General features: G+C 43.1%; 1 protein-coding gene across 1 annotated transcript in view; it reads right to left on the bottom strand.

Annotated features, from left to right (window-relative positions):
- Positions 1–11,960: 11,960 nt before the first annotated feature.
- Positions 11,961–14,074, bottom strand: part of PAFAH2 (platelet activating factor acetylhydrolase 2) — a 36,170-nt gene continuing 34,056 nt past the window's right edge. The window contains exon 11 of the mRNA XM_074305769.1: positions 11,961–13,903. Coding sequence (XP_074161870.1) covers positions 13,809–13,903 — 95 coding nt within the window. The 3' untranslated portion in view covers positions 11,961–13,808. The remainder of the gene's footprint in view (positions 13,904–14,074) is intronic.

Genomic DNA, 14,074 nt, shown 5'->3' with positions numbered 1-14,074 from the left:
GTCTTAAATTTTAAAAAATATCTCTATTTTTTCAAGAGAGCTTATTTCACTGTGATTTTAATTTTAATAAAATCATTTTAGAATCTAAGTGCTGGAAGGCACCTTAGAACAAAGAGTTGCCACAACTGGGAAGGATCTTAGAACAAAGAATGTATGATTTGGAAGAGATTTTAGAGTATAGAATTTTAGAGTTGGAAGGGATCTTAGAAGCCTTCCAGTCTATAATAACTCACATTTATTTGTTTAACAAGTGTTTTACCAAGTCCTTTCTTCCCACTTCTTTCATTTTACAGATAAGGAAACTGAGTCCAAAAGAGGAAAAGGGATAACACAAGTAGTATGATATCACCAGTGAGCTAATTCACAGTGGTGGACTGAGACTAAGGAAACCACCCAGCCCCAGGCTGTATCCTCCTTGGGGGTAGAGTCAACAATTCAATAATCATAGTCATTTCACACTTAGATTTTGATAAATGATTATAGAGCAATTCTCTTCCCGTATTCTATAACCTATATATAACTTTAGCCCCCTCCCATTCTGCCCTCACTGATTCCCTGAGGCAGCTTTGCCCTCCGCTCTTGGATACCCTGGCATCCTTCAAGGCTGAGCTGCAGAAGCGCCTCCTGGCTAAAGGGGTCATTCCTGAGACCCCTTCTGTCCCCCAATACTGGGACCTTTCTCCTTCCCCCAGATCATTTGGTTATATTTTATATTTTCTTATTTACATATACTTTGTTCCCATCCCCACCAACTAGTAGGATGTAAACTCTTGTTTTCAGACCCCCAGTCCTATCCAGTGGAGTGTTTGGCACATGGTAAGCATTTAAATACATTTTGTTCAATTGATCAGTTAACAAATATAGGTGCTGATTACAGGTACTCAGGAAGCAGCCTCCTTCTATCAGCAGAAACCACAAGTTCAGGCAGCTGGTCATGGTATTTTGGAGCCAGAAGGGTCTGAGTTCTAATCCAGAGTTGGCCACTTACTAGCTGGGTGATTTATTATCACTTGACCCCCTTTTGAATGACAAGTCATTCTGCCTCAGTTTCCTCATCTGTAAAAGGGGTTGTGAGAATCCAATGAAATACTCATTGTAAAGAGCTTAGCATATGGTAAATGTTAGATAAATGGTAGCTATTATTATTGCTATTAGCTATTATTGGTTACACACATAAGTATCTATAAAATAAATACAAGTTGCGTTTTTTGTTTGTTTTTTGAAAAGTCCCAAAGCCGGTGCTGGAGTTGAGCTATGAAAAGAAAACTAAAGATTTCAAGAGTTAAAAGTGAGCTGGGAGTGCACAACAGGAAGGGGAGTTGGCCAGTGCGAAATGTCCAAGGAGAGAGATGGGGAACTGTGTGTGAAGGACATTTAAGACTGTACTGTACTGGATTGTGGCTGGATTGTAGACAGTGTATGCAAAAGGAATAATACAGAATAAATCTGGAAAGGAAATTAGAGCCAAAAGGAAATCAGAGCCAAATTGTGTGAAGAACTATTATTAAATACCTAATATTGGTTACATATTTATTTTAATTGTATTAGCTCACATTTACATAGTGCTTTAAGATTTTAAATATTCAATTTCATCCTTACAACCACTCTGGGAGATAGGGACTATTATTATCCTATTTTACAGATGAGGAAATTAAGGCAAACAGTTAAAGTGATTTGCTCAGGGATTTATAGCTAGTGTCAAATAATGGATTCTGACCTCAGGACATCAAGTGCAGCATGCTATGCACTGTCAACTAGCTGCCGTAGTATATTTCTTTCTTTTTTTTTTTACATTGAAATCATATAAAACATATTTCCATATTAGCCATGTTGCAAAAGGAAACTTACACAAAAAACTTAACACAAAAATATTCATTCCACACTTAGATTTTGATAAATGATGATATAGCACATCCCCTTCCATTATTCTATATCTTCTGAACAAAAAACCAAAGAAAACAAAAAAACTCTGCTTTAATTTGCACTAGAGTTTGCCAGTTTTCTCTGGAGATGGAGAGCATCTTTCACTATGGGTCCTTTGGAATTGTCTTACATTATAATAGTGAAATCTTTCAAGGTTTAATCATTCTCCCTATCTCTGACCTCTTAGCTCCCTACGCAACATATCTGGTCTCCCTCTCAGCTCCATGCCTTATTGCTCATGTCTCATTCCCTCCATCCTCAAGCTTCCAAAAGCAGACTATTCTGGATACAGCTCCCTACCCCCATCTTCTCTTTTAAAAAGCAGGTTTCTTCTCCTGCTTCTGAATACTGCTCCATATTCACCTCTTCTGAGGTGACAGTCTCACACTGTGTTCATGCTCCTTTCAGCATCCCCACCTGCTGCTGTCATTCACAGGGGAATCATTTCTTTTAATTCTCAAAGTAGATCCATTTCACTATATCCTACAGCTGTGACTTTGTCCATTGACCTATGTGTGTCCCGTCTCCTATCAATCTATCAAAAAGCATTTATTAAGTGCCTGTTGTGTGCTGGCTCTAGGATTAGAAAGACAAAAAGGAAATAATCTCTGCCCTTGAGATTAGCTTTTATCGGGGGACTACAATGTGTACATACAAGCAAAATGCTTTATCTATAGACAATTCCTGATCCTGCCACTAATTCATTGGAACCTTCCCAATTTGGGTCTGTTTTCTCCTCTATAAAATGGGATATTTGAACTGCAGGATCTAGGCGGTCCCTCCCAGTTCTGATAGTCCATGACATCTGCACTGCTTGGATTGACTTCAGTAGCATCAGTGCCTTTCCAGGAAAAGTTCATCACCAAAAACTCATCACCATAGAGACTGCATCTATCGGTGCCCTCAGAAATGTCTGCCCTTCTGATTGGAGGGCTGAAGGACAGAGCAAAATCTCCTCCTAAAACCCCCATTTAAAGAGGGCTCAGAAGGCCAGCCAATTCTTCATCTCCCACCAGCTCTAATGCTTGGGGCCAGCTCCAGCATCATCATGTCCTGGTGCTGGGTAACTTCTCTTACTTCATTCAGCTTCATTAGGTCTACTGTCTTCCCCTATTAAGCTTCTTGGCAGCAGTATTTTGCTTATTTGCACCCTGAGCTGAGTACTGTGCCTGGTAAACAGTAGGTAATTCATAAATGTTTATTGGAATATTTTGTAAAACAAATACAGGTCAAAGTTACTAGCAGGGAATGTACAGAAAAGCACTTATGTAGACAGGAGAGTTTAAGAAGAGCTTTGAAAAGAACTATGGATTCTAAGGTGAAGAAAGAGTATTTTAGTATAGGGCAAAGGTTCTTCTTCTTCTTCTTCTTTCTTCTTCTTTCTTCTTCTTCTTCTTTCTTCTTCTTTCTTCTTCTTTCTTCTTCTTCTTTCTTCTTCTTCTTTCTTCTTCTTCTTTCTTCTTCTTTCTTCTTCTTTCTTCTTCTTCTTCTTCTTCTTCTTCTTCTTCTTCTTCTTCTTCTTCTTCTTCTTCTTCTTCTTCTTCTTCTTCTTCTTCTTCTTCTTCTTCTTCTTCTTCTTCTTCTTCTTCTTCTTCTTCTTCTTCTTCTTCTTCTTCTTCTTCTTCTTCTTCTTCTTCTTCTTCTTCTTCTTCTTCTTCTTCTTCTTCTTCTTCTTCTTCTTCTTCTTCTTCTTTTGTCGTAGAACCCTAGGTTGCTGGCGGATGAAGCTTTTGGCCCCTAACTCAGAATCATGTTTTCAAATGCATAAAATAAAAATTTTAAAATCCAATAGGATTAGAGAGAAAAACATTATAATAAAGCACAGCTATGGGGAAAATTTATATTGATCTTTTTGTTTAGTTATGTATTTTTCACTTAATTGTATTTTATTTTTTCTAATTACAAGTTAATTTTCAATCTTCATTTTTGCAAGATTTTAAGTTCCAAATTTTTTCCTTCCCTCCCTTCTCACTCCCCTCCCCAAGGCAGCAAGCAAACTGATAAGTTATACTATACAATTATTTTAAACATATTTTCATATGTCATATTGTGAAAGAAAAATCAGAACAAAAGGGGAAAACCATGAGAAAGAAAAAAATTAGTATGCTTCAACATGTATTCATTCTCCAGAGTTTTTTCTCAGGATGTGGATGACTTTTTTTTGGAAATTTAAAAAAATATCAACAACAATTATTTAAGAACCCCTGGTTTAGGGAATAGCCTATACTAAGACGCAGAGATAGAATATGGGAGTGTTGTTTGGAGGAGCAGCAGCAGGGCTGATTTAAGCCAGACTGGAGAGTCTGGATGTAGGTTGGAGCCAACTTGGGAAGGGTTTTTAAATCCCTGAGCTTAATGAATAACCCGTGCATTAGGAAAATCACTGACAACCTTGTGGAAGATGGATCACGGAGAGGGCAGAGGATTCTCTTGATGGCTCCTGCCCCATGAGACCAGGAACTTCCCTGAGGATGGGGGCTGCGTCTCCTCCAGCTTCATACATTATGTTCCCTTTACACAGGGCCTGTGGTTCTTTTATCAGACTATAGTTTCAGTAGGTTAAAACACTGTCTCTCTCTCTCTCTCTCTCTCTCTCTCTCTCTCTCTCTCTCTCTCTCTCTCTCTCTCTCTCTCTCTTTTTTCCTCTGAGGCTGGGGTTAAGTGACTTGCCCAGGGTCCCATGGCTAGGAAGTGTTAAGTGTCTGATGGATTTGAACTCCGGTCCTCTTGACTTCAGGGCTGGTGCTCTCTCCACTGTGCCCCCTAGCTGCCCCAAAACAATGTCTCTCTACTTGGACCAGAGATCTCTGGCTGGATCCGTTTTGTTGGTAAAACCACATACACTCACACACACACACACACACACACACACACACACACACACACACACACACACGCCAGCTAAGGAATGACAACAGACTATACCAGACAGCATCGAACTGAATTAGATGCTGAAGAATGGATGGCATTGATAATGGTGGAAATTCTTTGGGAAGATTTCATAGAGGAAGCATATCTAGAAATGGTCCTGGGAGGATGAGTGAGATTTTGAAAGACTGGTAGAAAGCCCATTGTCCTTGGAATGAGAAGCCCTGGCTTATACCAGCCAGGTGCCCTTTGCCAACTCATGGGGCATCAAGGTGGCACAGGGGATCGTGTTGAGCCTGGAGTCAGAAGAACCTGCCTCCAGCCTCTGACACTTACTGTGTCACCCTGGGCATGTCACTTAACCCCTGTTGGTTTCCATTTATAAAAGATGATAATCATAGCATTTAGGTCCCAGGGTCATTGTGAAGATCACGTGAGGTAATAATTGGTGCCTGGCACACAGTACAAATGTTAGCCCTCATTATTGTTATTCCTTATAATCTCACTGAAGTCTCACTTTCCTTATTTATCAAATGGGGTTAATGATAATACTAATGATAATTGCTCTTAACTTCTCATAGTTATTATGAAGATTAAATAGAATAATCCATGAAAAACACTTAGGTTATGTAAAAAGGAACACATTGCTTGACTATTATTACTGATGCATTAGAAGAAGCACTGGGGTCTAGAATTAGGAGCCCAGGATTCTAATCCAGCCCTTCTACTTACCAGCTGGTTAACTCTGAAGTCACTTCAAAACTGTCCAAAATTGCAGCTGGGGATAAATAATAATACTTATTCTATCTACCTTGTGGGATTGCTGTGAATGCCGGTAAGGAAATACTTGCAAATACTTTGTAACCTAACGCTGGCTCCCCTTCCTAGATGTCTGGTTTTTTTGTTTGTTTGTTTTGTTTTTTGGAGGTTTTTAAAGCTATAAAATGAGGGGGATTGGTCTGAAACATTTCTAAGGCTCCCGTCAGCTCTGAGTCTTACAACCTTATCCTTATTCCTCCTAATTTATTTCTGCCCCAGAGAAGGGCTCTGCCCATAGGAGGCAGGTTGTCCAAGGGGTGACTTCAGACTGAAGGATCTGGGCAGTTTTTCTTCCGAACTGGGAATTATCAGCTGCTGTCACCTCAATTTGTGCTTAGGGACTGGGTTCATTGGACATTCCCCCTCTGAGGTTACCTAAGGGGTCAGGGTCACAGCTCCAGGGCCTGAGCCAGAGACTTCCACCCATTCTTTTTCTTTCCCCGTCCTTGCACACTAACAAGACCGGAAGGTGAGGGGGGGGTTAGGGGTGAAAGGCATCTGCCAGTTAGTCCCTCCAACCTCCTGCCAGTCTGGACTGAGGAAGGAGACCAAACTTCCTTTCCTTTTGGTCTCCAGCTCCACCTAGTCCAAATAAGACAGACTCAAAGCATACCTCTGAACTGCTCTCAACCCATGAGGAAGGGCGATGGGGAGGAGAGGGGAGCCACAGTGCTCAGAACCTGACCTCCTGGAGCAGAGCTTCCCTCTGGGGGAGCCCTCCCCCCAACTCCATCATTTCACAACCAGGGTATGGTGTGTGTGTGGTGGGGAGGGGATGATGGGACTGGAGAGCATACCATTTAGATGATCAAGTAAAGAGCTAAAGAATATAAGGATGAAGAAATTATTTAGTAGTGGCAGAGGGACAATGAAAGAAACTGCAAGTTTTTAAGTCTGTTTGGGGGAAGATATTGGATCTGTTCTGCTTGGTCCCAGAGGCCAGAACCAGGAGCATCTTAGGGAGGAAGGCAGGCAGGGAAGCTGCAGCGAGGCAGATTCTAGGTCAATATAAGGAAAAGCTTTCTACTCATCAGAGCCGGCCCAAAGTGGAAATTGAGCTGCTTTGGGAGGTAGGGAGCTCCCTGTCACTTTGAGTGGAGACATCATAAAGGCAATCCTGTTTAGTTATAAATTGGACTGGCTGCCATGTGAGGTCCCTTTTAGTTCTGAGAGCTTATATGACTGAGCACATAAGATCCTGGATAAACCCCCATTCTTTCTGGGACTTTATTTCTCCATTTGTAAAGTAGGGAAGAAAAAACTCCTTTAATAACCTCTAGGAAAGACATGCCATGAAACAACTCTCAAGTACTTAAAAGAACATCCCACTGGCTTACTATTCTTATTCTTCCACAAGTAAGCTTCTAATGCCTCAGGATGACAAGGAAAGATCTTGGAATTTGGAAGGCCATATCTGCAGAGGGCAAAACGAGGCAGACTTTCACCCAGTGGGTGCAGGCCCAGGGCAAACGACTGTATCTCTGCCTTCTGAGGAAGTCTGGGTTTCATACAGACACATCACTAGGTTAATCTCAGGGTGATGATTTTCTTACTATAGAACTCTCAAAATAGTAATTATCAAGTTGTAGAGCGGTTGTGATACGTGTGGGTGGAGTGAGCACCCACTGCAGTCACAGGTCTTGAAGTTGTATTTTTATCATCATCAGTCCTGAATGGCTTAGGTGCACCTCTGTTCTGAGGCAGGGAGCGGGACTGGGCCATTAGGAAACCATACCACTGGCTCTGGATGGGCCACATCTAAGGGGTCAGGAGAGGAGTTTGGTCAGGGTGTTGGGGGATGAAAGGGGAACTTTGAGGAAAAACACGAGGAGGAAGAATGAGCCCTCTAGGCCTAGGAGAAGCAGGTTCTGACTAGCAGGGACTCTGGGACAGGGCAGCAGGATCCTAAGTCCAGGGGAGGGGGAAGCTCGGGCAGTTTGCTTTAGAGTGGGCTTGCAGGGCTGCTTTGGCCCAGTATGTCCACATCTGTTTCAGACCCATAGACTGAGGCTTGCCCACAGGTGTTGGTTTTCAGGGGCTGGTTTGAGGAGGGGGTATCCTTCACCTGCTACCTGTGAGCCTGATATTTTCCTGGAATATACTATGCTGACTTCTGCCTTTGGTGCTTTTGTTGATCTCATCAATCTCCAGCTTCTTCCCTTCCTTCCCTCTCCTTTTCCTGAGAAGTATGTGGAAATGGGAAGGGCTGCCTTAGAGACAAGTAGGCTTCTCTTCATTGGTTATTTTCAAACAAAGGTCAACTGACTGAGCGCTTGGGTACAAAGCAGGTTTGGACAAATTGCTTAACTTCTCTGGGGATGTTTCCTCAATCAAAAAATGAAGGCTTTGATTGATGATCTTTAAAATGCCTCTAAGCTCTAAATCCAGCATCCACTGAGGTTTTACTTTCCCCATTCTTTCATCATCCTAAGGGTCCCTTACAGAACCAGCAGGAATCACAGAAGTCTTCCCTAAGCCCCTGGGCTGGGGGAGCAGGTGATGATGGGGTCCACAGGGACCCAGAGCTTGCCTCTGCTGGATGATGTCAGCGCCAGATGGGGATGGGCTCAGAGAGTATGACATAACCACAGTAATGACGCCCATGTTCTGTTTGCAAAAGCTTTTGCCGTGCATTTCCCTTTCTCCCCAAGGCAGCAAGTAATCGGATGTAGGTTAAACATGTACAGTTCTTCTAGCTGAATTGTTTGGTTTCAGTTCCAGTCGCACTTTCTGTCACAGGGCCCACTTCAGAAGTTACTTAATGCAGTTCTCTTGTTTTGCAGCTAAAGAAACTGCAGACCACAGAAGTTAAGCGATTTCCCGAAGAAGTAAATAAAGGGCAGAGCAATATTTAAACTCTGTTCTTAATCCCAGACCTCTTTCACAGAATCACATTTTCCCTCATAGTTTCAGCATAGGAGGGACTTCAGAAGCCATTTGGGCTAAATTGTATCTGAAAGAGAACTCTTCTTATGGGGGGGTAACTAGCAGGGCCACAATTCAAACCCAGGGCCTCGGACCCCAAAGCAGCCCTCCCATCCTGCCTCATAGTGAATTCTTCCAGATGGGCATGTCAATGTTCCTTGCAGATTCTGAATCCTACAGATCACCAGCTCTCATTTTTTGTTTAGCAGCTCACGCCTCTAATTCTTTACGGGTGACAAAGGTGAGGTGTGACCTCACAAGGTCAACAGCATCAAGATTATCCCCACTGTACAAAGGAGGAAACTGGGGCTCCTCCTGGAAGCCTGGAGCCAGGTCTTATGATTCGAGGGTTTGTGATCTTTCTACCTCAGAAGGCCCCTAGATGAGGCAGAATACTCAAGCAAGACAATCGTCTCACTCATCCTTTATACTCCAATTCTATTAATTCAGTCTAAAATCACATTGGATTTTATTTATTTATTGGGGGGGAGAGAAAAGAGACTCTTGGTACCAGACCAATATTTTAGACATTAATATTTCATAGATTTCTTTTTTAAATAGTATTTTAATTTCCCAAATACATGCAAAGATAGTTTTCAACATTCACTTCTACAAAACCTTGTGTTCCAAATGTTTCCCCTTCTCCCCAAGACAGCAAGTAATCTGATGTAGGTTAAACATGTACAGTTCTTCTAAACATATTTCCATATTCATCATGCTGCTATTGCACAGATTTCTTCTGTAACCTCAGATTATAGTGGAAATATATATGTATATTATACATAGTATATATTAAACAGTACAGTTCTTCTAAACATATTTCCATATTCATCATGTTGCTATTGCACAGATTTCTTCTGTAACCTCAGATTATTATATATATATATATATGTACATATACATATATATATATATGTACATATACATATATATATTCAATCCCAGACTATTTCTCAGAACTGGTCACCCATTTCCGGGAAAGTGGAGAGTCTACCAATCCTACCCTCACTGCTGACCCAGTAACTGCCCTGCAAAGAGGTGCTCAGATATTCCTCCATTTACAAAGAGGAGCTGGGTGAACAGGTGCATCCAGGGGATCCGCTGGCCCAACTGGTTTAGTCAGCAGAAATAGGCTGTTGTTCTGAGCTGTGGGTGGGGAAGGGGAGCATAGGGTAGTATGATAAGAGTGGAGGTCAGAAGACCCAGACCAAATTCCCAACTCACTCTAATTTTGTTTTTTGTTAGCTGTGTCCGACTCTTCGTGATCCCATTTGGGGTTTTCTTGGTAAAGATAGGAGACTGCTTTGCCATTTCCTTCTCCAGCTCATTTTACAGGCGAAGAAACAGAGTTAAGTGACTTGCCCAGAGTCACATAGCTACTAAGGGTCTGAGGCCAAATTTGAGCTCCTGACTCTAGGGCTGGCACTCTATCCACTGCACCACCAGCTGCTTTATTATTAGTTGTATAATCCTGATCACATCGCAATATCTCTGTAAAATGAAGAGATGACTCTGATGGTTCCTTCTAGTTCTAAAGGGCCTGTACCACTAACTTAGCCTGAACTCATTTCATTAAATCTAATAAAAACCACAGGCTTTGGAGCAAGAAGGAAACTCAGTTCATCAAAGCTGAAAAGTGAAATGATCTCCCCAAGTTCACACAGATCATCAGTAGCCACCCTGGGATTTGAACCAAAGTGCCCTGATGTCCCATGGAGGATCCTTTCTGTTATACCTCACTGCTTTGGGTTTCCTACCCACCAGCAGCTAATCAAAAAGGAGTGAGGAGGCTGCTCAGAGCCAGACACAGAAGGTTAGTGGGGAAAATCAGAGTTATAAGGTGTAATGAGAGCCCAGTGACTCATAACAAAGGAAAAAGGCAGAACAAATGTCAAAAGGAGATGGGGGCGACTTAAAAGTCTTCATTGCCTGGGGACACTGAGCATATGGACATATGAACATATGGGCATATATTCCTTTCGGTCTTTTAGAGACATTACTGTTTGAATAGCACACTTAGATCCTTGGCTCATTAAGAAAATGCTTGTGTTCAATAATCCCCACTTTATTTTCCCAACTCCAGCATTTCTCTGGTGTCTCATGCATCAACACATGGAGATCAAAGTCTTGCCAGAAAGGTTTCCAGTGTGGGTCCAGCACTTGCTGCTCAAGGGCCAGCCTAGCTAAGTGTAAAGAGGCCCCCTTCAGGAATCACTTTTGGGGCTGCTGCATCTATTAAGGAAGGAAGGAACTGCAATCTTCTGTCAGGGAAGAATAGTCTTTTGTCTGCGTTGATGCAATTAAAAGATCCTTTTGAAATCATATCACAGACTAACCTTCATGCTGAAATATGCAGTATAGAAAAGTTTCCATAAAAATTATCTAGATTTTTAAAAAATTCACTGGCTAAGCTTGTGTTAACTGGAAAATTCATTCTTTTCTTGGATAGCTTATCCTAGTAATGCTGGGTAAATGAGGTGTCACCATAGTACTAAGGGCATATGTGCTTGCTGATGAAAGAATGAGGTGAATTAGGTTTCCAGTTTTCCATCCATCTCCTTTAACTAACAGTTCTGAACCACTTTTACTTAAAATTTATATTATTTCCAAAGTGCTTTAAGGCTGACAAGCACCTCACAAACTATAAAGTAGAAAACTTGAATGTACTTATTTCCATTTTTACAGATAGGGAAATTGAGGCCAGAGAAGCCAAATGGCTTGCCATGGTCATACAGCTAGTAAGTGAAAGAGCCGGGCTTTGAACCCAAACCTTGTTTCTTCTATTACATAATGTTACTGTCACAAGTTGGGGAGAGGGGGACATAGACCAGGTTTCCCTCTCTTCCCCCAAATAAAGGGTATTTCCTAACCCAAGCTCCTCTGTCCTCACCAATCCTCAAAGGGAGTTCAGGTCCAAGCATATGGCTCTCCCCACCACCGGCCCCTTAAGGGCCAGGTTTCACATGCAATATTTCTGCCAGAAATCTCCCAAACTTCCTTGGAGAACTCCTATGCATCTGCTTCTCCCCTTCTCAGGGCTTGGCTCCTGGGGTAGCCTCAAAAGGCTATCTCCCATTTGATCCCTGGAATCCTTCTAACGAGGTTGGTCACTGGGGCCTTGGCTCCCACTCCCCCCAACCCAGCCCCAGAGAAGCCAGGCTCTTTCTGCCACAGCATCCTCCCTGTAACTCTCAGTTCACCAGCTGGTTCCCACTTTGCTTTTGGAATAAACACCTTTTGGAGAAGCTGGGAGGCCAGGTCCTGACTCTGATATAATCCTCACCGCATTCCCAGCCCCTTTTGATTGGGTATGGGGCTCAGACTGAGGAGATAAATATAGCTTCAAGTTAAGTTCATGGAATGGGGGTACGGAGGACTCTGCCTCCTTTCCTGGAGAATGGAAGACAAGAAAGGAAGACAGAAGGTAAAAGCAGGTCCAGATGGCTTCCCATCTTGGTTTAATGCAGATTTGAAAGACTATTACAATATATATCATTCGGCAAATACATGCGTATTCATCTCAGTATGATTTCCCATCAACAAACACCAAAGCATGGTACAAATCATGGTAGAAAATGGAATCTGGACTTCACAAGTTATTCCGCAGCCACAGGTGGCCCCTCAGTGTCACTGTGACCCCCTCCAGCAGGGGCCAGGCCCCCAAACCGAATGATAAAACAGGTTGCTCCCCAGGCTCTTCCAGAGAGCCAGGAGGACCAAGCGGCCTCTGGTAACAGTGGCTGGTACAAGGGGACGCTTAATAAGACGATGATTGTTCTTGTCCTGGGCTCACCCCGCTCCTGCTGATTTCCAGCTGAGGTTGTTGTTGACAAAGCCCTGGAGAAACCCCAGCGCCATGAAACACCCAACACCCCAGACTGCAGCACCGCTCTCAGTCTCCCTTGCTTTCCCCCAATGTGGTCCCCCTCATTAAATAAGTATTTTCAAGGAACTGTGTGGCCAGCACTGTGCCAATCATTGTGCAGATTAAGTATAAGACTGGCCCTGTCCCTTAATGGAGCTCACGGGCCAGAAATTAAAGTGCTCTGATCTTATCAAATATCTTTGGAGAGGAATAAAGGCACAGATCTCAGATTTAGAACTGAAGGCTTAGAGGTCGTGGGGTCCTCCCTTTACAGAGGAGGAAGGGAAGTGGAAGGAAGGAAGTGGAAGCAAGGTTTGCTGGTATCACATGACTAGTGTGTGGGATTTGAGGGGTTAAGGAGATGCTGTGAAAATAGTCACGTGGAGAAATGATCAGTTACCTTCCCTAGGGCATTAAAAACAGGACAGAGCCCATCAGAAATTGTCTGAGGCTCTTTCTGAAGACAAAGGGAGTAATGGGCTGACTGACCCCTGGCAGTCCCTAAATGCGCTTCTGCAACATTGCCTATGGTTGGGGAAAACAGTGTTCTCAAATACATGGACCAGTATCAGATTGGCTGATACCAACTGTGCTCCCAACTAAATTTTCTTGGGTCACAGATAACATGGAAGGGGAATAAACAGGGACTCTCAGGGACCACCCAGGCCATCCCTGGAGGCCTTTGTGGATAGACATCTCGACAAAGTAGCCTAAAGAAAGTTCTGGTGCAGATATACAGAATAAGAAGGATTATATCCACACTGGGGCCTCCAGAGGAGAGAATTAGGATGAATGGGAGTAAATTACAAAAGTAAATTTAACATGAGGAAAAGCTTCTTCAACACAAGAGCTGTCTAAAAATGGAACAGTCTGCTTTAGCAAGCAGTGAACTCTGCATCTTTAAAAGCATTCAAGCAGAGAGGCTAGAGAGCCACAGAGGAGGAATTCTTGCGTAGGATAAAAAGACAGACTAGACAGACAATCTCTAGATTTCCTTCCAAGTGCTCTCCAGACAAGAACTACAAATCAGTGGGAGCTCTGCCCTGCCCTGAAATCACACCCTTCCTTACAGGAGTCAATCTGGCAGGGGAGTGGAGGGGTTGGCTAGAGGTGAAGCTCTAGGATCCACCCAACTGTCCATGTGCCCTGGAGGTATCAGGTTTTGGATTTCACTTCAGTCCACGGTCTGGCTCAGATCACCTCCAAGTTCTAAGTGTGAGTTTCAAATCAACAAAAGTCAAAGATAAAAGTACCCAATCCCTTCAATCAGCAGCATGATTATCTGCTCTTGTAGGAAGCTTTCTAACAAGAGATCAAGGATGTCCCATGAATTTGGCAATTTGGGTCAACCCCACTCAAACTGGAAAAAATCTGGCTTCAGTTGCCGTTCGCCAGATGGCCAACATCTTTAGAGACTGCTCAGCTGGTGTGGGGCCCCGGGGGCCACAGATGGTCCAACACCTTCAATGAGGCTGTCCCACTGATCATAATCTTCTTTTAGTTCTGTGGAATGAGAAGGGAACAAGTCAAAGATCTGTGCTGTGCTGGAGGAGGTGAGAATGACTGGTCAGTGAATGGGCTCGGGAACATGAGGTTTGTTCATGTGAGGACCCCTCTCCCCCCAAGCCTACCCCCAGCTCACTCTGACTCCACTCCAGCTTGCCAGACTTATCT

Source organism: Sminthopsis crassicaudata, chromosome 3 (assembly GCF_048593235.1).
Source record: "Sminthopsis crassicaudata isolate SCR6 chromosome 3, ASM4859323v1, whole genome shotgun sequence".
Classification (NCBI taxonomy): domain Eukaryota; kingdom Metazoa; phylum Chordata; class Mammalia; order Dasyuromorphia; family Dasyuridae; genus Sminthopsis; species Sminthopsis crassicaudata.
This window is presented reverse-complemented; position numbering and strand designations above follow the sequence as displayed.